This window comes from Triticum aestivum, chromosome 3B (assembly GCF_018294505.1).
Source record: "Triticum aestivum cultivar Chinese Spring chromosome 3B, IWGSC CS RefSeq v2.1, whole genome shotgun sequence".
Taxonomy (NCBI): Eukaryota; Viridiplantae; Streptophyta; class Magnoliopsida; order Poales; family Poaceae; genus Triticum; species Triticum aestivum.
In genome coordinates this window covers 424,495,235-424,522,102 of record NC_057801.1, presented here as the reverse complement: position 1 = coordinate 424,522,102, position 26,868 = coordinate 424,495,235, and the positions used below count along the sequence as shown (strand labels likewise).

Genomic DNA, 26,868 nt, shown 5'->3' with positions numbered 1-26,868 from the left:
ATCAGTTAAAGTGCACCACCAACACCAAGGAGGCCAAAAATAAAAACATAAATGGAACGGAACTCCCCTTTCATAGCATAAGATACCACTAGAAATTTTTCCGACGGGCATCATGGCCGTGGCCCCCCGCAGCGCGGCCTCAGATGCACGCTAGGCAAAGCTCTCCTCCTCACCTCGGATTCGCTGCTAATGCTGACGGCAGGGCACAGCACAGGCCACGCAGCTTTTGGTGCTTAAACTAACTTTCCTAATTATAACGAGATTAAAGGCTTAAAGCCAAGCAAAGGTCAGACTAAACAAATCTTTCCGACCCCCTTTTCCTCCTCAGGGCGTCCGTCAAAGCTAGTGTAGCTTTGGGCCCTTTTCCCCCTCGCTTCGCCTCGCACACAGACGCAGAGGTGGGGGATGGGGTCGGAGATAAACAGGAGGAAGTAAACGAAAGGCGCAACAAAAGAAAGCAAAACGAGCATGAAGATAAACAAAGGAGCCGTAAACAAAGCCGAAAGAAATGGGCGCAGCGCGGTTCCCCGAGCAGCCGAGACCCCTTCCTCACAAGAGAATCACGCGCAGATCTTTGTCCACACCACCCACATCGTACGTAGTACTACCATTGCTCTTGTGCAATTTCCGGCCCTGCCTCCACCCAGCACCGGCTCATCACCCATCATGGCGCCGCGGAAGGAGCGCCTTTTCAGCTTTCCCGAGATCCAAACCTTCCGTTTCCCCTCTGCTTTGCTTGGCACAAGCAAGAAGAGAACAGCTTCCTTTTAGACGAGACGAAAGAGCCAAGAAGTTTAACATGTCGTACGCCAAATTCTTGCACGCACAAGAGGCCCAAGTTTAACATGTCGTACGTGTAAGTGTGCGTGTGCACATATTCAAGCGACAGTTAGACGGGGCCATGGAAATCGAAGCAATGATACACCATGATTCATGCTCTGTGTCAATAGGCTAGGAGTGTACTAGGAGTGAAGTGCCTAACTACACACACGGAAGGTCGTGTTACAAATCTCTTGTACAAGACGAAAAGATGAATATGGAACAGAAAAAACGGACGAAAGTAGGACTAAACTGGCACAACTCCACGACGCTTGTACATGTGGGAGGTGGCGAAAAGAGCCTAAAAGGAGCTCTTTCGGCCTTTCCCCACGCCTAAACTACTTAGAAAAGAACTCACTCACACACAAAGAAGATCTCGCTAGCTTCCTAAACCACCGCCCGCTCTTCAAATTTTAACTATTTTTTGTACTTCGTCTTCCATTGCTTCCTTTGCGAAATTCAGCGCGAAACTTCGGCCTCGCTTCCTCCGCGATTCCGAAGCGAAATGGTGGCAAAGCATCCGAACCCACTGGGGAAAATAGCTTTTGAGGGTGCAATTTACGTTCCTGGGTCACTCCGGGACCGCAGCAGCGACGAGTCGCGCTCCGACATGGACGCTGCACAGAGCAAAGTGAAACGCACGTCAGAATGGCTTCATCAACCAACGAGTTCACGGAGGCAAGGAACGAAGCCAGCGGTCACGCACCACGGTGGATCGACTCCTTGCAGTGCGCGATGGCGCCTGCGATGCCGTCCTGCTGCTCCAGGAGCGAGTCGTCCCGGCGAGCTGGCGACGACGACTGCGCCGCGGACACCGAGCGGCTCTTCCGCAGCCGGACGTCCACGGAAGCAGCAGCGCCGGGCGCCACCCTCCGCAACCGCCTCGAGATCTTGCTCAGGCACCGCCTGATCACGTCGGCCGAGGGCGCCCTCCTGGCTTCCTCCTGGCCTTGGTCCGGCGAGCCGTGCGCGTACGCGGCGAACAGCCTTGCTGAGCGCGTGCTGTTGGAGCTCCGGGAGAAGCTGGCGCGGCCGCCGTAGAAGGCGGCCTTGGCGGATCCGAAGCTGAGAGTGCGCAACTTCCCGCGCCTGCTGGTGCTGAACCGTGCCGCGGTGTCGCCGGGCTCGGACGCGCAGAATTTGGCCGGCGGGGGCGCTCCCCCCCACCCGCAGCGGCTGAAGGAGAGGCGCTCGTCGTAGGACGGCGACGCGGAGCAGCTCCGCTGCAGCAGGATGACGAAGTCGACCTCGCCGGCGCAGGAGGAGTCCTCGGACTCGGAGCTCGACTCGGCGCTGGACGCGGGCGCGGAGGCGGAGGCGGAGGCGGAGCAGCACGACAGGTCGAGGTCGAAGAACGGGCCCTCGTCCTCGCCGTAGCCGTACCCGCACGGGTTGGCCGGCGCCGTCGCGCTCGCTCTGATCGTGGACACGGCGCGGCGGCGGAAACGCCGCGCCGCGAGCAGGCGGAGGATGTGCATGAGCGCGCTCCCGTGCCTCGCTTTGGACGTGCGTGTGAGTGTGCGTGCGGCTTTGGCGTTTGCGTGGGTGGTGGACTGGTGGTGGTGGTGGTGGTGGTGGTGGCGGCTTTTAAACGGGCGCGGCAAAGGCAGACGTGTGTGAGATTGAAAGAATGGCTCGTGGTTTGCAGTAGAGAGTTTTCAAGGCTGAAATGTCATGGTATTGCGCGTTTCCGGTGATGAAAAACAGGAATGCCGGTCTTCAGAATGACCAAACCACAAGTCGGTGAGGCTCACAGCGAACTCTGCGTGGCCCGGGTCTGGTGCTAGTCTTTTCTTTGTGTGTGTGTGTGACGCTAGTAGTTGTGGAGAAGCATATCAGATTGTCAATGTCCCGGATTTTACTTTTGTCTCATCCTCACCCACCCGATATCCAGAGGATGCATGTGGCGTACCATTCTGCACCGTTCATCATGTTGCATTACCGACTAGCTAAGCAAAGTCCGAAAATAAATAAACTATAAACAAATGTGATGTACACTGCGGTTGTGGGATACATATATATTTTGTCAGTCGTTTCGATCCTTTCTCGCTTGCAAAAGAATAAGTAACACTTTCTCTTTGGGGGAAAGGGCGATCCGGCGATGTACGTTTCGTGTTTATAACTCGTCGCCTCATGATCGATACTGATGGCTGGTGACACAAAGTTGAAGTTGATGCTAACCAGGGCACTATCCATACAAAAATGACAACTGCGGTAAGGTCCTCGCTTTCTTGAAAAAAAATCATGGCTGGTAGTACGATTTCAAGTGATATTTTTTGGTTCGTGGCCCCTGGGGGACGTAGCATGTCCTATGCAATGCATGGAAAGAGAAGAGACGCGAGAGCCCTCCCATCAGGTCCCGGGGCCAGCCAAAGTTGCAAGGCCACACCGCACATACAAGATCCATAAAAAGAGTAAAACATCTGCTCTACCACAGAATTTCAATTTTGTTGCGGTGGAGTGGGCAGCGAAAAAATGGCCTGCTGCTGCGTTCGATGGGAATTGACGGGCGGGCACCAGCCACCAGGTGAGGGGCGCTGCAGTGCAGGCGCGGCTGCAGACGAAGCGGAGAAGCCCATGGCGCAAGCTTTTACAGCCTTTTCCGCTTGCGGTCTTCTTCCCTTCCCTCTCCGTCTCCTCTCGTCTGGTCCAGCCCATCTACAGTGCATCGGGTCAAAAACTGCAATTATTCGGCTTGACCGACCCGGGCCACTCGTGGAAGCGCCGGAGCGGTACAGTACAAGTCTAGACCCCGGGGTCCGTCGTGAACTGGACGTACGACCGTGTACAACCACCCTCTATATGCTTCAAGCGCTTTCAGGGCATCTCCAACTGCAGCCGCAAATTTCTGCCCCGTCCGTCTACGTAAATTGAAATTCAAATTCAAATGTACTCTGGTCCACACAACGCACCGGATCACACGAGCGCCGGATCGCATGCCGAATCTCAACCAAAAAGAGTCAAATATGTTTAGTTTTTACATGTCCGAATTCAAAAGAACATCAGTCCGGCAGCCCGTGCATTTCTACGTTGCCGGACCGGCAATCCTGCTCCTCGATCAAGGAGGTGTCGTCTCCGCCGCGTAGGCAGCCTCTGCCTCCGCGCTCGCATCCGCGTTCGCGTATGCCTCCGCCGCGTCCTCATTCTTCGTCGCCGCCAACTGATCTTTTTGCCGATGCAACATCTTGTAGCAAACGAATTGCACGATGATTCTTGCGTTGGCATCCAGAGTCCACATTCAAGATCATCATCTTGGCGTCCCCTGCATTGGCCGCGATTTCAACTTCTCTTCCTCACGTGCGGCCTTCCTCTCTTCGATCATCGTCCTCCTCTTTTCGAGCTTGAGTTTCTTGTCTGTCGCCCCCATCAACATTTTGAACCTCTCCCCTTCTTCTCCTCCTTGATGTTTGAGCGCCTCACGCATGCCTCCTCCTTCTTCACGAAGGTGTCCTCGAACCTTTCCGTTAGCTTGGCCGCCGCACCTTCTCGCTTCACCCTTTCCGCCTCCCACTTCTTCCCTCATAAATTCCGTCTAACTTTCTTCGACGATGATGAGATGCTTCAAGTGCCCGCAATACTTGGACACAGCCTCTTGGATGGTGCACCATCGATGGATGGGGGACTTCCATTCACGGTTGCGGATGACCGCGTCGGAGTAGGTCGCGAAATGCTTGTATTCATGGAACCATATGTGAATGTTTCTCCAAAAGGTTGTGCCCTTTTGCTCCGTGCCATGGATCGGATCAATGCTAGTGGCCAACCATGCATCGCACAACAACTTGTCCTCCCGCATGTTGAAGCTTTCTCCTCTACGCTTCTTCTTCGGATCACCGGTTGTATCATCTGGATCATCGTCGTCGCCCTCCTCCTCCTCCCCTCTGGCTACTGCTCTCCGGTGGCCCGATGATGTTCTTGTTGTGTGTCATCGCCTGTCTGGGTGTAGGACTCCTACGTGGGTGCCTGGGTGTAGGACTGCTGCTGCTGGTAGTTGCCGGACTAGGTGGGATCCGAGTCTTCCACCTGCCCATCCTAATAGCCCCCTCATCCTCCCTCGTCTCCGTCGTGGATGATGTCGAGCATCTCTCTGTCCGCGTCATACGCCGGGTTCCCCGCTCTAGGCATTGCAGTAAACAACGTGCAGGCACCCATCTGCTCCCCGGCCGCTGTCCGCGCTCGGACGAGTTACGGCGAAGAGTACTCGAAGAAGAGCGGCTCTGCGTTAACCTCGACGATGTAAGGCACCGTACCGACAGGGGTTCCGAGCTGCTTGGCGGTGTTGTAGTACGGAGGCTTCTAAGGCTCCGGCCACGGTGCCATCTGTAATGTGGGCGCGCTCGTCTGGCGGCTACCGGCACGGCCGCGCAGACCGCTTCGTCTGCCATGACCACTTCTCCTCCTTTGCGACCTTCGCTTTGACGCGACGAGTTTGGCGCATCGTCGAGCTGATCTTCCGAGCGGTGTGATGCTTGGATCCTCCGGCACCTCCGTCAGCTACATCTCCGACAGGTTTTCTGACGGTTCCATGCCTCGACGGCGGAAGGAAGAAAATGGCAGGAGAAAAGAGCGGGAATTGGGCGAAGAGCGGCGGGGAATGGAAGAAGCGAGTGGGAGATTTTGGAGCGGAAGCGGTGTGGGATGCTACAAAAGCGCGGGCTCAGCCTCGGCAGAGAGCGACATTTCGCATGCCCAGACTGCCGCAACCCCCCTCCCCCATGTTTGTCTCCAGATTGCGAGAGGAAACACATCTGGACCACGCGACGGACCGATACAGGATCATGTTGGATGCCTTCCGTAGTCCGGACACCGCTGACCGGACGTATGCGGGAGGTTTGCGGGTTGGCGTTGGAGATGCCCTTAGTGACTGTCTATTTGAATGTGGCCTGGGTGGACTTGAGTTTTTGGAAGATCATTTTACATGAAGACATGGTGGTATCTGGTTGAGATGAAATCGGGCGGCAGGCAATGAGGAAAGGTGAACAAAGCTTCCACTGGCGGCGGTTGTTCACAAGCACCATGTGCACTCTGATCATCGTCCGCTGCTTTTGGACATGGAGTATTATGATGGATCTCAGTTTAGGAAATCATCCTGCAAAAAGTTTGATGCCTGCTGGTTACGTGAAGAAGCAATGAACGAAATCATTAATGTGGCATGGGAAAAAGCAAAGTTAGCTGGTCTGGGGCCGTCCTTGGTTGATAGGATGAACGTGGTACATGCAGATTTGCACCAATGGGACAAAGATATCATTCAAATATTTCAGTTGTTCCGGTGTATCATCTATCTCTTCAACAATCCTTTCCAACCGCATTTTTCTCTTCACTGGGCTGATGACCCACAAGTGTAGGGGATCTATTATAGTCCTTTCGATAAGTAAGAGTGTCGAACCCAACGAGGAGCAGAAGGAAATGATAAGCGGTTTTCAGTAAGGTTTTCTCTGCAAGCACTGAAATTGTAGGTGATAGATAGTTTTGTGATAAGATAAATTGTAACGAGTAACAAGTAAATAAAGTAAATAAAGTGCAGCAAGGTGGCCCAATCCTTTATGTAGCAAAGGATAAGCCTGGACAATTTCTTATAATGAGAAAGGAGCTCCCGAGGACACATGGGAATTATCGTCAAGCTAGTTTTCATCACGTTCATATGATTCGTGTTCGGTACTTTGATAATTTGATATGTGGGTGGACCGGTGCTTGGGTACTGCCCTTACTTGGACAAGCATCCCACTTATGATTAACCCCTATTGCAAGCATCCGCAACTACAAAAGAAGTATTAAGGTAAACCTAACCACAGCATTAAACATATGGATTCAAATCAGCCGCTTACGAAGCAACGCATAAACTAGGGTTTAAGCTTCTGCCACTCTAGCAACCCATCATCTACTTATTACTTCCCAATGCCTTCCTCTAGGCCCAAATAATGGTGAAGTGTCATGTAGTCAACGTTCACATAACATCACTAGAGGAAAAGACAACATACATCTCATCAAAATATCGAACGAATACCAAATTCACATGACTACTAATAGCAAGACTTCACCCATGTCCTCAGGAACAAACGTAACTACTCACAAAGCATATTCATGTTCATAATCAGAGGAGTAATAATATGCATTAAGGATCTGAACATATGATCTTCCACCAAGTAAACCAATTAGCATCAACTACAAGGAGTAATCAACACTACTAGCAACCCACAAGTACCAATTTGTGGTTTTGATACAAGATTGGATACAAGAGATGAACTAGGGTTTTGAGAGGAGATGGTGCTGGTGAAGATGTTGATGGAGATTGACCCCCTCCCGATGAGAGCATCGTTGGTGATGACGTTGGTGATGATTTCCCCCTCCCGGAGGGAAGTGTCCCTGGCAGAACAGCTCCGCCGGAGCCCTAGATTGGTTCCGCCAAGGTTCCGCCTCGTGGCGGCGGAGTTTCGTCCCGTAAGCTTGCTCACTATTTTTTCCAGGGTAAAAGCCTTCATATAGCAGAAGATGGACACCGGGGGGCCACCAGGGGGCCCAGGAGATAGGGGCGCGCCCCCCACCCTCCTGGTGAGGGTGTGGGCCCCCTGATGTATTTCTTCCGCTTAATAATTCTTATTAATTCCAAAAATAGGTTTCGTGGAGTTTCAGGATTTTTGGAGCAGTGCGGAATAGGTTTCCAATGTTTGCTCCTTTTCCAGCCAGAATTCTAGCTGCCGGCATTCCCCCTCTTCATGGTAAACATTGTAAAATAAGAGAGAATAGCCATAAGTATTGAGATATAATGTGTAATAACAGCCCATAATGCAATAAATATTGATATAAAAGCATGATGCAAAATGGACGTATCAACTCCCCCAAGCTTAGACCTCGCTTGTCCTTAAGCGAAAGCCGAAATTGAAAAATATGTCAACATGTTTAGAGATAGAGGTGTCGATAAAAATAAAATACGGACATGAGGGCATCATAATCATTCTTGTAACAACAACATATATAGATTTTGTCATATGATTTCTTATACTCAAGTATCAAACAATTCACAATGTCAAGTATGGTTCAAAAACTTCATTGAGAACAAACAAACTATAATCTCAGTCATTGAAGCAATTGCAATTTATCATAACATCAGAAAGAGTCAACAATAGAGCTTTTTAGCAAGTCCACATACTCAACTATCTTGTAGTCTTCTACAATTGCTAACACTCACACAATACTTGTGGTTATGGAGTTTCAGTCGGGCACTGAGAAAGATAGGGGCTTATTGTGTTGCCTCCCAACGTATTCACCTTTAGGTGATGTCAACAATAATAGCCCATGCTAACTTACATCCAATTGGATATATATATATATATATATATATCATGATCTTTCAAACACGAGGAGCTTGCCAAAGGATAAAGTGAAAAAGGGAAAGGTGAAGATCACCTTGACTCAAGCATAAAGTAAAAACATAAAGTAAAAGATAGGCCCTTCACAGAGGGAAGCAGAGGTTGTCATGTGCTTTTAGGGTTGGATGCATAAAATCTTAATGCAAAAGAACGTCACTTTATATTGCCCCTTGTATGTGGACCTTTATTATGCAGTCCGTCGCTTTTATTACTTCCACAACAAGATCGTATAAAGCTTATTTTCTCTGCACTAATAAGTCATACATATTTAGATAGCAATTTTTATTGCGTGCAACATGACAACTTACTTGAAGGATCTTACTCAATCCATAGGTAGATATGGTGGACTCTCATGGCAAAACTAGGTTTAAGGATATTTGGAAGCACAAGTAGTATCTCTACTTGGTGCAAGGAATTTGGCTAGCATGAGGGGGAAAGGCAAGCTCAACATGTTTGGAAGGTCAATGACAATATACTTTAACTGGGATGTGAGAAAACATAAATTATTACATTGTCTTCCTTGTCCAACGTCAACTCTTTTAGCATGTCATACTTAATGAGTGCTCCCAATCATAAAAGATGTCCAAGATAATATATTAATATGTGAACCTCTCTTTCCTTATCATTTCCTATTAATTGCAATGATGACCAAAACTACGTTTATCAACTCTCAACAACTTTTATGTCTCATACTTTCTATGTGTGAAGTCATCACTAACCGTCAGATCAATATGAACTCTTTTATTCTTTCTACTTCCTCAAGATCATAGCAACATAGCAAATCCCTTGACTCAACACTAATTTTTATTATAGATAGCTCACGGACTCGATTACAAAAGGAGATCACAAAGCAAAACTCAAAACTACTTGATATCAAAACTTCAATCTATACATCAAGATACTACTAAAAGGATCGAACTAAATAAAACGGTAAAGATAGGAGTGTGATGGTGATACGATACCGGGGCACCTCCCCCAAGCTTGGTAGTTGCCAAGGGGAGTGCCCATACCCATGTGATTATGTCCTTGGAGGTGGTGAAGTAGGAGTTGTTGATGATGTAGGCTTGTCGTCCATCTTCCAAGGCATAGGCTCACCATCATAGAAGGATGATCGAGTCTCAGGGATCCTTAAATCTGCAGCCAAACTCATCCTCTTGAATCTATATTCATACTCACAGTTCTGGTTTTGCAGGTCATAGATCTGGGCTTGGAGGTGCTCGATTTTCTCTTGAAGCTTGAAGATAGTCTCCCCAATGACTTTGGCATCTAGCTTGTGGTTGTTGGTGAACTCCGTGATCATCATCTGGTTGGCGTTGAGTCCACGCTCCACCATCCCTTGGCACTTGAAAACTTGCTACTCCATGGCTTCGAGCTTTGTCTCCACGCTTCCGGTATGCCTTGGTCCCTCCACATCGCGGATGTGCAGCACCCCCTCACGCATCTCAATGTTTTGAGGGTGTTGCAGCACCTCCGCGAGATAGGGGTTGATAACCCTCTCGAAAAACTTGTCCTTGGGAGCGCCTGGAGACGACATGATGCTCTAGATCTGAAATAGGAACAGCTCGACACGAAAACAGAGGATATTTGCATGATACAGTGGTCAAAACCTTCGGGAGTATATATAATGAATTTTTACCGACCAAAATATGTAACGTGCAAAAAAACGAAGTCCGGGAGGCACACGAGGTGTCCACGAGACAGGGGGCACGCCCAATAAGGGTGGGCGCGCCCTCCACTCTCGTGGAGGCCTCGTGTCCCTTTCGGACTACTTCTTTCTTCCTAAAATTCTTAAATATTCCAAAACGGTTAAAAATTGCCATTGGAGTTGTTTTGGAGTCGGTTTACTTACCGTACCACATACCTATTCCTTTTCGGAGTCTGGAACGTTCTGGAAAGTGTCCCTTATGTATTCCTCCGGGATTATGGTTTCAATAATATTAGTTTCAACATTGATAGGATTATCTGAAATATAATGTTTAATTCCTTGGTCGTTCACCACCCTCGGACTTGTGCCTTCGAAGTTGTTGATTTTTATGGCACCAGAATGATAGACCTCCTCGATAACGTAAGGACCTTCCATTTAGAGAGAAGTTTTCCTGCAAAAAAAATCTTAAACGAGAGTTGAACAATAACACATAATCTCCTACGTTAAACTCACGCTTTTGTATCCTTTTGTCATGCCAACGTTTGACTTTTTCTTTGAATAGCTTGGCATTCTCATAGGCTTGGGTTCTCCATTTATCAAGTGAGCTAATATCAAACAACCTCTTCTCACCGGCAAGTTTGAAGTCATAGTTGAGCTCTTTAATAGCCTAATATGCTTTATGTTCAAGTTCAAGAGGTAAATGACAAGTCTTTCCATAAACCATATTATATGGAGACATACCCATAGGATTTTTGTATGCAGTTCTATAGGCCCATAATGCATCATCAAGTTTTTTGGACCAATTCTTTCTAGATCTATTGACAGTCTTTTGCAAAATTAATTTGAGCTCTCTATTGCTCAACTCTACTTGACCACTAGACTGTGGATGATAAGGAGATGCGATTATATGATTGACATCATACTTAGCAAGCACCTTACAGAAAGCACCATGAATAAAATGTGAACCACCATCAGTCATAAGATATCTAGGGACTCCAAACCTTGGAAAAATAACTTCTTTAATCATTTTAATAGAAGTGTTATGATCAGCACTACTAGTTGGAATAGCTTCTACCCACTTAGTAATGTAATCAACAACAACTAAAATATGTGTATAACCATTAGAGGCAGGAAAAGGTCCCATATAATCAAAGCCCCAAACATCAAACAGTTCAATAACAAGAGAGTAATTCATAGGCATTTCTTGACGTCTACTAATATTACCAATTCTTTGACATTCATCACAAGATAAGACAAACTTACGAGCATCTTTGAAGAGAGTAGGCCAATAAAAACCAGATTGCAGTACCTTGTGTGCAGTTCTATCTCCAGCGTGGTGTCCTCCATAGGATTCAGAATAACACTTGCGTAGGATCTGTTCTTGTTCATGCTCAGGTACACAACGTCTAATAACACCATCTACTCCTTCTTTATAGAGGTGTGGGTCATCCCAGAAGTAATGTCTTAAATCATAAAAGAACTTTTTCTTTTGCTGGTATGTGAAACTAGGAGGTATAAACTTAGCAACAATGTAATTAGCATAATCAGCATACCAAGGAGCAGTACGAGAAGCATTAACGACTGCTAATTGTTCATTAGGAAAGCTACCATCATAGGCAGTGGGTCATCAAGAACATTCTCTAACCTAGACAAGTTGTCTGCAATGGGGTTCTCAGCTCCCTTTCTATCAATAATATGTAAATCAAATTCTTGGAGCAAGAGAACCCATCTAATGAGTCTAGGCTTGGCATCTTTCTTTTCCATAAGATATTTAATAGCAGCATGATCAGTGTGAATAGTAACTTTGGAATCGACAATATAAGGTCTAAACTTATCACATGCAAATACAACTGCTAAGAATTCTTTTTCAGTAGTAGCATAATTTCTCTGGGCAGTATCAAGAGTATTACTAGCATACTGGATAACATTCAATTTCTTATCAACTCTTTGCCCTAGAACAACACCTACAGCATAATCACTAGCATCACACATAATTTCAAAAGGTAAATTCCAATCAGGTGGCTGAACAATAGGTGCGGTGATCAAAGCTTTCTTAAGTATTTCAAATGCTTCTACACAATCATCATCAAAGACAAAAGGAATATCTTTTTGCAATAAATTAGTGAGAGGCCTAGAGATTTTTGGAAAGTCCTTAATGAACCTCCTATAAAAACCAGCATGACTAAGGAAACTTCTTATACATTTTATGTCCTTGGGACATGGCATCTTTTCAATAGCATCAACTTTGGCTTTGTCAACTTCAATACCTCTCTCAGAAATCTTATGCCCCAAGACAATGCCTTCATTAACCATAAAGTGACACTCTTCCCAATTCAGGACGAGACTAGTGTCTTAGCATCTCTGCAAAACTCGATCAAGGTTGCTCAAACAATCATCAAAAGAGGATCCATAAACGGAGAAGTCATCCATGAATACCTCACAAATCTTTTCACAAAAATCAGAGAATATAGCCATCATGCATCTTTGAAAGGTAGCAGGTGCATTACATAAACCAAAAGGCATACGTCTATAAGCAAAAGTATTGAAAGAGCAAGTAAAAGTAGTTTTTGATTGATCCCGCGCTGACACATGTATTTGAGAGAAGCCAGAATAACCATCTAGAAAGAAAAAATGTGTGTGTTTGGATAGTCTTTCTAGCATTTGATCAATAAAAGGTAAAGGGTAATGATCTTTCTTAGTAGCCTTATTTAATTTACGGAAATCAGTTACCATCCTATAACTTGTAATAATTCTTTGCGAGATCAATTCATCTTTATCATTAGGAACAACGGTAATACCTCCCTTTTTAGGAACACAATGGAAAGGGCTTACCCAATCACTATCAGCAATGGGATAAATTATACCTGCCTCAAGGAGCTTTAGTATCTCCTTTCTTACCACTTCTTTCATCTTGGGATTCAGTCGTCATTGAGGATCTCTAACTGGTTTGGCATCTTTCTCCACTGTAATTTTGTGTTGGCATAACGTGGGACTAACGCCCTTAAGATCATCCAGAGTATATCCAATAGCAGCTCGGTGCTTCTCCAGAGTTTTCAATAATCTTTCTTCTTCTTGCTCTGAAAGGTTAGCACTAATAATAACATGATATATTTTCTTTTCATCAAGATAAGCATACTTAAGATTATCAGGTAATGGTTTGAGTTCAAACATGGGATCACCCTTGGGTGGAGGGGGATCCCCAAGAATTTCAACGGGAAGGTTATGTTTCAGCACAGGTTCCTGTTTAAGGAAAACTTCATCAATTTCCTTTCTTTCCTTCATAAACATATCATTTTCATGGCCAAGCAAATATTGTTCTAACGGATCAGTAGGAGGCACAACAATGGAAGCAAGACCAATAATCTCATCCTTACTAGGTGGTTCCCTATCACGAGGTTGTCTACAAAACTTAGCAAAATTAAACTCATGAGACATATCATCTAAGCCAATGGTGACAGTATCTTTTTCACAATCAATCCTAGCGCTAGCTGTATTTAAGAAAGGTCTACCAAAAATAATGGGACAAAAGCCATCTTGTGGGGAACCAAGAACAAGAAAATCAGCAGGATATTTAACCTTCCCACACAAGACTTCAACATATCTAACTATCCCAACTGGTTTAATGGTATCCCTATTAGCAAGCTTAATAGTAACATCAATGTCTTCTAATTCAATGGGTGCAATGTCATGCATAATTTCCTTATATAAGTCATACGGTATTGCACTTGCACTAGCACCCATATCACATAAGCCATGATAGCAATGATCTCATATTTTAACAGAATTAACATGCATGCCTACAACAGGTCTATGTATCTTAGTATCTGGTCTAGCAATATTAGCAGTCTCACCACAGAAATAAATAACATGCCCATCTAAATCATCATCCAAGAGATCTTTAACCATAGCAATACTAGGTTCAACACTGATTTGCTCAGGAGGTGTATAAGTCCTAGTATTACTCTTACGAACAACAGTCGAAGTTTTAGCATGATCCTTTATCCTAACAGGAAAAGGAGGTTTCTCAACATATGTAGTAGGAACAATAGGATCACTATAGGCGATAGTCTTTTCTTCAACTGTAATAGGTGCAACTACTTTTACTTCAACTGGAGAATTATATTTAAACCACTTCTCTTTAGGGAGATCAACGTGAGTAGCAAAAGATTCACAGAAAGAAGCTACTATCTCAGAGTCAAGTCATACTTAGCGCTAAATCCACGAAAAGCATCGGTATCCATAAAAGATTTAACACAATCGAACTTAGATGTCATACCTGACTCCTTACCATCGTCGGAACCCCAATCTTCAGAGTTGCGCTTAATTCTTTACAATAAGTCCCATTTAAAATCAATAGTCTTCAGCATATAAGAACCAGCACAGGAAGTATCAAGCAGGTAAAGCCGAGCATAAAAATTTTGAATAATCATTTCCCGGGAGAGCTCATGATTGGGGCATGAATATAACATTGACTTAAGACTCCCCCAAGCTTGAGCGATGCTTTCTCCTTTGCGAGGCCAGAAATTATATACGTAATTACGATCACGATGAACAAGATGCATAGGATAAAACTTCTGGTGAAATTCCAACTTCAATCGTTTATAATTCCAAGATCTCGCATCATCACATAGCCTATACCATGTCAATGCATCTCCCTTCAAAGATAAAGGGAAGACCTTCCTTTTTACAACATCATCGGGAATACCTGCAAGCTTAAATAATCCACAAACTTCATCCACAAAGATAAGGTGTAAATCGGGATGCAATGTTCCATCTCCTGCAAATGGATTAGCTAGCAGTTTCTCTATCATACCCGAAGGAATCTCAAAGTAAATATTTTCAAAAAGTTCAGTAGGTTGAGGAGCAACTCTTTGCTCTTCTAGTCGGGGTGAAGATACCCCGAACAAGCCCCTCAAAGGATTAGTTTCCATAGTGACAAGTAACAGAAAATTTCAGCACACTATATAAATGTTTCCTTACCAAGTTCCACTCACCAAAAGAGCTACACTCCCCGGCAACGGCGCCAGAAAAGAGTCTTGATGACCCACAGGTGTAGGGGATCTATCATAGGCCTTTCGATAAGTAAGAGTGTCGAACCCAACGAGGAGCAGAAGGAAATGATAAGCGGTTTTCAGTAAGGTTTTCTCTGCAAGCACTGAAATTGTAGGTGATAGATAGTTTTGTGATAAGATAAATTGTAACGAGTAACAAGTAAATAAAGTAAATAAAGTGTAGCAAGGTGGCCCAATCCTTTATGTAGCAAAGGATAAGCCTGGATAATTTCTTATAATGAGAAAGGAGCTCCTGAGGACACATGGGAATTATCGTCAAGCTAGTTTTCATCATGTTCATATGATTCACGTTCGGTACTTTGATAATTTGATATGTGGGTGGACCGGTGCTTGGGTACTGCCCTTACTTGGACAAGCATCCCACTTATGATTAACCTCTATTGAAAGCATCCGCAACTACAAAAGAAGTATTAAGGTAAACCTAACCACAACATTAAACATATGGATCCAAATCAGCCCCTTACGAAGCAACGCATAAACTAGGGTTTAAACTTCCATCACTCTAGCAACCCATCGTCTACTTATTACTTCCCAATGCCTTCCTCTAGGCCCAAATAATTGTGAAGTGTCATGTAGTCGATGTTCACATAACACCACTAGAGTAAAAGACAACATACATCTCATCAAAATATCGAACGAATACCAAATTCACATGACTACTAGTAGCAAGACTTCACCCATGTCCTCAGGACAAACGTAACTACTCACAAAGCATATTCATGTTCATAATCAGAGGAGTAATAATATGCATTAAGGATCTGAGCATATGATCTTCCACCAAGTAAACCAATTAGCATCAACTACAAGGAGTAATCAACACTACTAGCAACCCACAGGTACCAATTTGTGGTTTTGATAAAAGATTGGATACAAGAGATGAACTAGGGTTTTGAGAGGAGATGGTGCTGGTGAAGATGTTGATGGAGATTGACCCCCTCCCGATGAGAGGATCGTTGGTGATGATGTTGGTGATGATTTCCTCCTCCCGGAGGGAAGTGTCCCCGACAGAACAGCTCCGCCGGAGCCCTAGATTGGTTCCGCCAAGGTTCCGCCTCGTGGCGGCGGAGTTTCGTCCCGTAAGCTTGCCCACTATTTTTTCCAGGGTAAAAGCCTTCATATAGCAGAAGATGGACACCGGGGGGGGCACCAGGGGGCCCAGGAGATAGTGGGCGCGCCCAGTAGGGGTGGGTGCGCCCCCCACCCTCCTGGCCAGGGTGTGGGCCCCCTGTATTTCTTCCGCTCAATAATCTTTATTAATTCCAAAAATAGGTTTCGTGGAGTTTCAGGATTTTTGGAGCAGTGCAGAATAAGTTTCCAATGTTTGCTCCTTTTCCAGCCAGAATTCCAGCTGCCGGCATTCCCCCTCTTCATGGTAAACCTTGTAAAATAAGAGAGAATAGCCATAAGTATTGAGATATAATGTGTAATAACAACCCATAATGCAATAAATATTGATATAAAAGCATGATGCAAAATGGACGTATCACACGGCAGTGGGGCGCCAAGGTACGGCTGCACTTAGTGAGCATATTATGAAGTACTTTTTCAGTTTATTTTTGTCTGAAGTTGATGCTCCTGATCCGAATGTCTTGGCATCGGTTAAAAGAATAGTAACACAGACCATGAATAATGCTTTGCTAGCTCCTTATTCGCCGAAGGGGTCAAGAAGGCATTGTTTGATATTGACAATCTGAAGGCCCCAGGACCGGATGGCTTGCACACGCTATTGGTTTTGGCCAATGTTTGGAGAAGATATTGTTGATGATGTGTTGAAGGACGTCAATTCAGGTACAATCCCGCCGGGGTGGAATGATACTGCTGTAGTTTTGACCCCAAAAATAAATTATTCGGAGAAAGTGACTCGGTTCCGGCCTATCAGTGTATGCATGGTTTTTACAAGGTAATCTCAAAGATGCTAGCAGCAAGGCTGAATATTTTTTACCAGACATTATAAGCCCAACACAGAGTGCTTCTGTTATACCGCGACAACTACCTACAACAATTTCATCTTATGTTCTCCGCTATTGATAAGAACTTTGGAGTGATTCTTTGTCGCGTATTGAGGGATTGTTATATGATTCAGTTATGTTAGCACTATTAAGAGACTGCACTAGTGTAAGTATGAACCCTAGGCCTTGTTTCTAAGCATTGATACCATTTTGCTCGTTGTTTGCTACTCGTTACTTTGCTGTTTTTACTTATTCAGATTATAAAACCTATTTCTACCATCCGTATTACACTTGTATCACCATCTCTTCGTCGAATTAGTTCACCTATACAATTGGCAACTGTATTGGTTGTATTGGGGACACAAGAGACTCTTTGTTATTTTATTGTAGGGTTGTTTGAGAGAGACCATTTTCATCCTACACCTCCCATGTATTGATAAATTTTAGGTCATCCACTTGAGGGAAATTTGTTGCTGTCCTACCAAACTCTGCGCTTGGAGGCCCAACAAAGTCTACCAGAATAAAAGTTGTGTAGTAGATATCAATCAACATCAAATTGGACAAGAAATATATATTTAGATTATTTCATCGGACATAGTTCATTGGACACGAAAGGCATTGTTCGCCGGATTCTACTAGATACAAAGTATTCATATAGATAGCTAGTTGTTGAGGAGAGGCAAAGATCACCATTTTGAGCCCTTGCATTGCAATCGACCGTGCGACAATCCATCTATTCCGTGTACACATCCGCGGTGGGAGGATCATCGTCGTCGTCCGTGCTGGTGATGCCACTCTCAGATGTCGAGATGTAGCCTAAGAGGCGGTGGATGGTGTGGGCCTGCTCCTTCGCGTGTCACGACACCTTGGCACCGACAGACTCTTTCTCCATTGTGAGGCGCTTCGATGCTTCACGCCCGAGCCGGAGCGCTTTTGCATTTTTGCGCCGGAGGTGCGTCCGACTCCGCCATGGTCAGCACCCAGCGCAAGACCTCGCGGAGGAGCGCCTCCTATGACTCGAGGGGGGTGGAGCGGGCACATTGGCGGGAAGAGCCGGGCTCCGCCACGGCTGCGACCTCCTACCGCTCATGGCGAGTGGCCTTGTCCTCCACCTCCGGCATGTGCATCTGCATAGGAGCCGCGGGCATGAGCACCCAGTGCTCCCCGGGCGTTGCTAGCATGGAAGGGAAGGGAGGGGCCCACCCTGCTCTGGATCTGGAGCGGCATCGAGTGGCACGGCCGAGGGCAGCCCGCATTACGGCGGCGGGACCTGATACGTCTCTGACATATCTATAAATTTTTATCATGTCATACTATTATATTATTATTCTTATAAACTTTTGCCATCATTTTTTGGTACCCCCTCCGTCCGAAATAGTTGTCACCAAAATGGATAAAAAGAGATGTATCTAGAACTAAAATACGTCTAGATACATCCCCTTTTATCCATTTTGATGAAAAATATTTCCGCACGGAGGGAGTACAAACATATTAATCCAGTGCCCAATGCCAGTTGTTATTTTTGCTTGATTTTGGTTTTACAGAAAATCAACACTACGAAGGTCCAAACATGATGAAACTTTTTGACATTTTGTTCAAGAACATAAGGAACCGTGGGAGCTTGGGGAGACAATGAGAAGATGCTTGAGGGGCCCAAAAGGCCAGTGGTGCGGCCTGGGGGGCGCCACCCAGCCTTGTGGACCCCCTGAGCCTCCATTTGCCCTAATTTTGGGCCTATAAATATCACTGTATTTAGAAACCCTCGGAGCAAGATCCGAAACAATTTTATCACCGTAGCAAGCCTCTATTCCGAAGCGATCCCATCTAGAGTTCTATTTCGGAGTTCTGCCTGAGGGGGAAGCCATTGGGGTGGCTATCTTCATCAACCTTGTTGCCTTCATGATGGTGTGTGAGTAGTTCTTTCATGACCTATGGGTCCATAGTAGTAGCAAGATAGCTCTCTCTCTCTCTCTCTTCGATCTTTAATGCCATGTTCTCTTTTGAGGTCAATCCTATGTAACTCTTGTGGTGTGTTTGTTGGAATCCGATGAATTGTGAATTTATTACCAGATTATTCATTGATTTATATTGAATTTCTTAAAGTTTCTTTGTTGCATAGTTAAATAGCTTTGTATATCTCTTTAATACATACATCCACTTTGGCCAAGTGTGATTAATTTATCTTCTGTGGGGTGTGCTTTCTAGTGGGTTCAATCTGGCGTTGATTTCTATATCCCAGTGACTAAATAGGACAAGACACGTCTTTGTATTGTGGCCACTAAGGATAAATGACGGGGGTTCAATCTTATTGCTAGATTTCTTCTTGTTTACATTATGTCATCTTACTTATTGCGTTACTCTGTTTCTTGCAAACTTAATACTTTGATATGCATGCTGGATAGCGGTCTTAGGGTAGAGTAATAGTAGTAGACTTCAATAAGTTTAACAGTCTACTTATCACGGATGTAATGCCTATACGAGCTTATGCCATGAATGTTCATAGTTATAAATTGCTACTATTATGTCAATTGCCCAACAATAATTTGTTCATACCATTGCTTGCTTTCGAGAGAGATACCACTAGTGAACCTATGGCCCCCGGTCCATTTTCTATTAATACAAAGCTCCTACAAAAGTTGCTCTTTTATTTTCTTTTACTTTTTTGCCGTTTTGCTATTATCCCAATCTATTTCCTTTTGACTTTGTAACTAGCAAGACAAGGGGACAGACAAACCCCTTGCCAAGTTGGGTGCAAACATTTATTTTGTGTTTGTGTGCATGTGTGGTTTACATTGTTAGCTTGGTGACTCCTACTAATTCGATAAACCTCGATTCTTAATTCAGGGAAATATTTTCTGCTGTTGTGCTACATCACCTTTCCTCTTCGGGGAATCCAACACCTCCTACGGGAGTAGCAGAAGAATTTCTAGCACTGTTGTAGGCGTGTCGACATCTATCAAATCAGGTACCTTCCAAAACTCTTCTTAGAGTTTTCACCCCTCCACATTGTGCCATGCCAAGCTAGTTGAAATGGTTTCCATAAATTTGCCATCTTTTTTGAAAAAAAAACTATTTCCCTTTTTTTGACATGTTCAGATGACTAAGCTATCATGGCACTTCTATTTGTTAGACCATGGCATTTTTGTTAGTTGGGCCATGGTATTTTTAGTGTAGGTAGCATGGCATTTAAGTTTCTTTTAGACTATGGCATTTCTATTATTAAAACGGTGGCATTTTTCTTACTTTCAGACCATGGCATTTTTCTCATTTAGAGCATGACACTTTTTAATTTTGTGTTCGACCATGGTATTTTTCTCATTTATACCATGATACTTTTTAATATTGTGTGAGACCTTGGCATTTTTCTCATTTAGACCATGACACTTTTTAATTTTGTGTTAGACCGTGGCATTTTTTTAATTAGACCATGGTGGTTTTTGTGTATGCGCCATAGCATTTTTATTTTATTTAGTATATGGCATTTTTATTATTAAAATCATGACATTAATCTTTTTTAGACCACAACATTTTTGAAGAGGATGGCATTTTTATTATTAACAGTGTGGCACTTTTATTATTTGTTTCATGGTTTTTTCTACTATTGAGATCATGAAAAAGAAAATATAAGAAGCATGGCAATTTAAAATTTTGGATCATGGCATTTTAATTTTATGTCATGGAATTTTTATTTTTATCTTTTGATCATGGGAAATTTTCCTCTTTTGCTCTTTAACAATTTTCAATATTTGAATCATTTTCTCATCATATAATCTGATATGTACATGATTTTTTTAATAACATGCCATTTTTATAGCATGGCAATTTTATTGTTTGGACATGGCACTTTTTACCATTGAGACCATGACAAAGAAACTATAAGAAACATGCTAATCTCAATTTTTGGGTCATGCCATTTTTCTTCTTGTGCTCTTTTAAAAAAATTCAATATTTGAATCACTCTTCTCATCATAAAATCTGATATTGCATGGCATTTGTAGTTTAAATAACATGGCATTTTTACCACTAATAGCATGGCAATTTTATTTTTTGGATCATGGCATTTTTTTTTACCATTGAGATCATGACAAATAAAATATAAGAGTCGTGTCAGTTTTAATTGGATCATGGCATTTTTATTTTTATGTCATGGCATTTTTATTTTCTTTTTTGATCATGGGAATTTCCTTTTTTGCTCTTTAATTATTTTTGTACCATGTATGCTTTATATTTTTTTAATGGGATTTTTCATTTTTCGCGGGCTCGCTGCTTGCTTCTGATCGGCATTTCTATCGTTGTGTTATCTTTTTTTTTTTGCTTTAGACAAAGAGAAATACAGAGCATATCATTTTTATGGTTTTTCTGTGTGTGTTTGACTATTTCAAAATGAGGCCAAAATGGCTTCAGGGTGCGTTTACTATCTCTGTGTGATATTTTTGAAGTATTTTTTTTGTTTGGCTCAACAAGGAAAGATGGTTTGGGCCTGGAGTCAGGAAAAGGCCTGGGTGCCAGAAACGTTCGCTGGGGGTGGGCTAATCCTCAAAAAAAAAAAATGGCAGTTGCTGGCTATTTACTCCTGACTCCCGAGCTACGGAACATCTCAGCGACAACTCACGGGTGACGGTCAGGCCGAGCGGCAAGTCGCCTCCGGCAAGCCGGCGGTGGCGATTTGCCACTACGTGGCCGGCAACGCTCCCTGCCCATCATCGCTTCCGCGGCTACAATCGAATTGTGATGGCCTACAATCGAAACCTTCTCACCAAAAAGATGCCACTCTAGGAATTCTAACAAGTTCGAAGTTAATCGATCCACTCCCAGAACAAGGTTCAACATTATTCCTGCAACAGGGGATTTTCACAACAACTATTATTTGCTACAAAGACCGGTCTATTTAAACAAACAGCCTCCAATGGCAATGGGTACAGCTAAACATCTCTCGCGAGCACTTCCTCCGCTTCATCAGGTCAACAAGGGGCCGAATCACATTCAACCGCACATACAAATGTATACACAAACTCCCAACCTTGCACTACAAGAAGTATGAGAGCTGCTCCTTCTTCCTTGACCCGCCTTTGCCGTAGAGCTCGTTCCATTCCTTGAGGGCAGTCATGATAGACCCCTCACTAGCCAAGCTCGCGCCGACCTACGTAGCGTCAAATGCGTAATTGTTTAGCAGTGTGTTCCTGGGGTGAAAAGGTTTAGACTAGCCGATAAAAAATTCATCAGCAACTTACTTGATCCTTCGCCAGCCTCAAGTCCTCCATGGTTAGCGGCCTGAGGGTGACAGTCCCTTCGGTTGCGCCTTTGACGCCTTTCTCTGTCTCCCCTTGCTTGGTTTCTGGCATGACATTCTCGCCTTTCTTGCTTTGTGAGCTTTGTGCCGCGCCTCCCTGACTTTTGGGTTGCGCTTCTGGCTCCTTAACTTGCACTGCATTTTCCTTCTTATCCTGGGACATCGAATTATCGAGCCGGCGTGAGATGATGATATGATTGGTGCAACACATCTAAACCAAACCGATGCATGTGTTTGCAGGCTTCAGTTGGGAGACACACTTGATATATGAAAAATAAAAGACAAATCTACTGCTCATAAAATTTAGTGGAGGGATTCTTTTCTCTTGGTTTTACCTTTACCTTCTGTTGTTCTTTCTGAATGAGCTCTCTAACAGGGCGGTAGGCAGCCGTCACACAAAGATTCTGGGAAAGAAGACAACAACAGTTCTAGTCATTCAGAGAATGATCGCTTGAATATACTGTTCCTACTTCACCAATGATTCAGAGATGTTACCTTCAGATCACTTCCACTGTATCCTTCCGTCGATGTTGCAAGCTCCTTAAAGTCAATACCTTCTTCAATCTTCTCTTTGGATAGCAGCTTCTTCAAAATCAACTCTCTACTATCCAAAGTAGGGAGACCGACCATTATTCTGTTTGAAAAACATGACACATCAGCAACTCATCTAGAGGTTATCAAGACACGTTTTTTCACATAAAAAGAACACATTTAAACAAACCTGTGCTCAAACCTCCTAACAATCGCTTCATCGAGGTCAAACGGTCTGTTTGTTGCAGCAAGGACAAGAATCCTTTCATTAGACTTTGACAAGAGTCCATCCCAATGAGTCATGAACTCATTCTTGATTCTTCGCGGGAGCTCATTTTCATTGCGTCGATCACGCTGCCCTAACAAGCTGTCCACCTCATCCACGAAAATAATTGCCGGTGCAAGTTTAGTAGCCAGACTGAACAAAGCCCGGATAGTCTTCTCGGCATCTCCATAATATTTTGACATGATGGTGGACAAGGAGATGTTCAAGAAGCTAGCTCCGGATTCATTTGCTAAAGCCTTGGCCAGCATCGTTTTCCCTGTTCCTGGAGGTCCAAATAGTAGAATCCCCTTGCATGGTTTCAGGAGACCACCATTGAAAAGTTCAGGCCGCTTTAGTGGAAGCATGACAAGCTCCTGAAGTGACTCTTTTATATCTGTCAATGCTCCGATGTCATCAAATGTGACTCCTATTTGACTGGCCGGTACAACAGTTGGTCGGATCAGCTTTTCGAATTCGTTGTCTGGAGTAACCTGTGACTTACGCAAAATTGTAAACAATAATGATAATTAGTAAATAGTAAATAGTACTTTGCAAACTAGTAAAGATAAGCCGTTGCTCGTTGAAAATATGGGATACCTACCTTCTTTCCGACATCCTTTGGTTCCACTGTATCTTTTCCAAGGCTGCTGCTCTCTTGGAAAATTCTTAATCCATGAGATAAGCTGTGAAACAATCATGTTAAAGAAAACATTTTAGTTTTTTTTTTACATAAAAGAAAGTCTCTACCCCGCCCTAGATAGCTGGAGATAAAACAATGGCCTGATAATAAATTAGCTAACCTCTCTGCAGGAATAATGAGCTTCCCGTTTCTGTATTCAGGGACCTTGTTATCCATCAAATGGTAAGAGACTGCTGGGGCCATAATTTCTTCCATGTAGCTGGCAATGGTATGTAAATCGTCATCTGGATCTAATGAATCCAAATCATCACAGATCAGACTGTTGGCGGAGAGCACCTCTGCAATCATATTTGTAAAGATTTGACCCTTGGTTTTCTTAGTATCTTCTTCTATTTGGGTTTTCCATTTCACAAGATCAGTCTCCTCCTTGGGAGGCTTAGTCTCCAGAATGTATGGGAATATATCACTGACAACCTCATCAACGTCATCACTATCTGCATCAGATTCGAGGAAGTATGAACCAATTATCAAAACTCGTCCAGAGAGTTTGCTCAACATTTTCTTGAACATTGAACATGCTGCATCTGAAGCACCAAGTAATAGGTTGACATCCCTTATGTAAAGGATAACTGGATTGCATTCAGAAACGGAAGTTATCATCTGCAAAAAGAAAATCAATATCAGCTCATCAGTCATAACATAAGCGATGCAATGTTGTGGATGGTGCAGCTGAATGCCTCAATTACCTTGTAAAGAGATTTTATGAGAATTTTCTCATCTAAATTCCAGCTTTGTCTGATTGGACCTGCATTGAACAGGAATAGTAAGTTAATTGCGCATGCAAAATCATTACAATCGTATTCACAAGAAGGCACAGAGGGGATACACATATCATAGATAAAAATAGAGCCCTTAAGCTTCCCAGTTAGAGTTGGATGAACCAATATGGAGCACATTTGAATTTGATGGACCATAAATCAATGAGGGTGTTTGATTGTCTGAAGCTCGTCGAATCATTTGATCAATCAACTTATGAACAGTGGCATAAGTGACGAGAAAATATTGAACAGACAGACAACTCACCCAAGTCTTCCGAAGGTTCAGATGCATGGAGAAACGCAGCAGGCAATAAAGATACATGCACCCGAACTGAAGGTGTTTTAGTGCAATTACTGCAGAAGCAATATAAAAAGTGAGACTCAAATAGAGTAATCTTTATCTCGAGTTTAATACCCTCAATTAGATGTGTTTTTACCTCGTCCTCAAATCCAGAAGGCTCTTTTCATATTTCAGTGAGTCTGCATTAATGTTTCATGAAAACACAATCAGAACAGCACAGAAATTGTAGGAATTGTGATGCTTCGCATATTCGTATGCATGATTAATAATGAAAACGAGTTGATAGGAAGAAACCGTGCAAGAACAAAAATAAAAGCAAATGTCGGAGCTTCCGTAATGGACTAATAAAGAAAATGCTAGTGGCTAGTGTGACATCTCAGAAGGTGACTAGTGATTTCATACCTGCTGGCTCATCCTTCTTGCGGAAAAAGTTGAAAGATCCAACCAAACCAGACACTTTATCCAAGGCAGACTCTGTTAAGGATGGTTTACGAACCTTCATCAAAGAACAAATCATCGGTAAGATGGTAGCCATATGAATACAAGTTTTTACAAGCTAGCAGGCGCAACAAATCCTCCTATGCTGTAGAAAATGTATATTCAGCATCTCTACTTTTTCGAATTGTTCATCAATGCGGACAAACTAATGGTGTCCTTATCAAGGACCCCATGGTCGACCCTTTTAACTTGCACGTTTTGTTTCCTGAGGTAATGAAATGGCCAAACCTGACAACAGAAAGGTGATGGGGCAGGGGCCTCAATACTATTATAACTAAACAAACAGTAGGTCCACACAACCAACTGATGAACCGCACCGGGGATCACTCCCTGTTTTTCGAAAAAACTGATGAACCGACTGAAAATTCTGAATTCTCTCCGTCCCTCAAAATATCAATCAAATGTAGCACAGAAAAATGAAACCTATCAATCACAGGACACAGGACGGGATTAAAAAACTAACCAGGGCACTGCTTGCGCTCCCGTATTTGTGTTGGATCTGCATTGGCATATACAGCGAGAAACAGTTAAGAATCAACTAGACTACAAAATGGCATCCGCAAACCTAAGTGCCCCAATAGTTCCTCACTAACCTGGCGCGAGAACTCGGCGATGTCGAGCGGCAGCAGGCGAGCGTCGAAGTGGTGTGCCAGAGCCTTGGCGAGCGACTGCAGGTATGGTTCTGCAAGAACAAGCTGCCCATGTGAAAAGAGACAACCTTTGCGATCAAGCCAACCCACATTAATTACGAGGAGGCGAACCTGAGGGGCCGCAGAGCAGTATGGTGCGGCTGGCGGCGGAGAGGACCCGTATGTGGCTGGGCAAGTTGATCTTGCTCAGATAGGCGTACCCGGCGCTCGTGAGTGCCATCTTCGTCTCCTCGCTGCAATCACAACATGTAGATAAACAATGTAACGCATGCTCGATGATTAGCTGCTTTTCGCCAAACACATTCGAATTCCGGTTGACGGCCTAGAAGTTAGTAGAACACATGGGTCTGCCCACCAAATATCCGCGAAGTCGTATACTAATCGGTAATCGCTCCTCGCTTTTCCCAATGAAACCGAGGGGAAAGATCGCACGTATATTTTAATGGACTTTTAATCCCGAAAACGCGCGGACCTGAGGTAGTAGGGGAAGTCGTCGAAGGTGACGCCGCTGTCGAGCCCGTCGACCACCAGCCGGCGCAGCTCCGCCTCCACCTCCGCGCCGGCGACGCCGCCGTCGTCTGGGGTGGACGCGGCCGTCAGGCGCGCCGACACGAGGCCGATGCCGACGCCGACACCGACGGTGACGGCGGACGCGAGGAGGCTCCCGTGCTCCATGTGGACGGCCACAGCCGCCGCGACACCCGGACTAGCACCGCCGCCTCACGCGCGTGCGCTCGACTTATGAACAGGGCATGCAAGTTTGGGTTGGGCGAAGGGGCGGATCGATCCGGAGGGTGTGTGGCGGGGCTGCTGTTTATATAGAAGACGGGGACGGGTTCGTCTGGGTCCCGTCGGGTCAACAAGTCCACGGCGTGTCGCCGTCGACAAGGATTCGGAATTGCCAGAGGTGCCGACTCGGCTGGATCGCCGATGGACGGCTGGATTTCTTTGCTGGTCGCCAACCCCGTCTCGGCATCGCAAACCGTCGTTTATGCAGAGGAATATTGCACGTTCATCTACTGACGG

General features: G+C 44.4%; 2 protein-coding genes across 3 annotated transcripts; both read right to left on the bottom strand.

Moving 5' to 3' along the window:
- Positions 1-902: 902 nt before the first annotated feature.
- Positions 903-2,560, bottom strand: LOC123065443 (uncharacterized). Its single transcript, XM_044488716.1, has 2 exons — positions 1,526-2,560; positions 903-1,436 (listed from the first exon to the last, which is right to left on the bottom strand). The coding sequence occupies exons 1-2, from the start codon at positions 2,295-2,297 to the stop codon at positions 1,378-1,380; spliced, it is 831 nt and encodes a 276-aa protein (XP_044344651.1). The 5' UTR covers positions 2,298-2,560; the 3' UTR covers positions 903-1,377.
- Positions 2,561-21,692: 19,132 nt separating this feature from the next.
- On the bottom strand, positions 21,693-26,630 carry LOC123070171 (peroxisomal biogenesis factor 6). Of its 2 annotated transcripts, none has more exons than XM_044493216.1 (15): positions 26,315-26,630; positions 25,954-26,075; positions 25,786-25,874; positions 25,656-25,691; positions 25,097-25,190; positions 24,831-24,873; positions 24,659-24,747; positions 24,322-24,380; positions 23,736-24,235; positions 23,537-23,618; positions 22,861-23,426; positions 22,635-22,773; positions 22,475-22,543; positions 22,081-22,293; positions 21,693-21,989 (listed from the first exon to the last, which is right to left on the bottom strand). In XM_044493216.1, the coding sequence occupies exons 1-15, from the start codon at positions 26,515-26,517 to the stop codon at positions 21,876-21,878; spliced, it is 2,418 nt and encodes an 805-aa protein (XP_044349151.1). In that variant the 5' UTR covers positions 26,518-26,630; the 3' UTR covers positions 21,693-21,875. The 2 variants fall into 2 exon arrangements, with proteins under 2 accessions (XP_044349151.1, XP_044349152.1); XM_044493217.1 differs by having other exon boundaries at positions 22,481-22,543.
- Positions 26,631-26,868: the final 238 nt, after the last annotated feature.

Excerpts from the sequence above, each read along its gene's own strand:
- LOC123070171 (XM_044493216.1), bottom strand. The coding sequence starts at position 26,517 with ATGGAGCACGGGAGCCTCCTCGCGTCCGCCGTCACCGTCGGTGTCGGC. Across the intron at positions 22,774-22,860 it reads GTTAGGAGGTTTGAGCACAG|AATAATGGTCGGTCTCCCTA; the intron begins GTTTGTTTAAAT and ends TTTTTCAAACAG. Across the intron at positions 22,294-22,474 it reads AAGAACAACAGAAGGTAAAG|GATAAGAAGGAAAATGCAGT; the intron begins GTAAAACCAAGA and ends TCGATGTCCCAG.
- LOC123065443 (XM_044488716.1), bottom strand. The coding sequence starts at position 2,297 with ATGCACATCCTCCGCCTGCTCGCGGCGCGGCGTTTCCGCCGCCGCGCC. Across the intron at positions 1,437-1,525 it reads CAAGGAGTCGATCCACCGTG|CGTCCATGTCGGAGCGCGAC; the intron begins GTGCGTGACCGC and ends TGCTCTGTGCAG.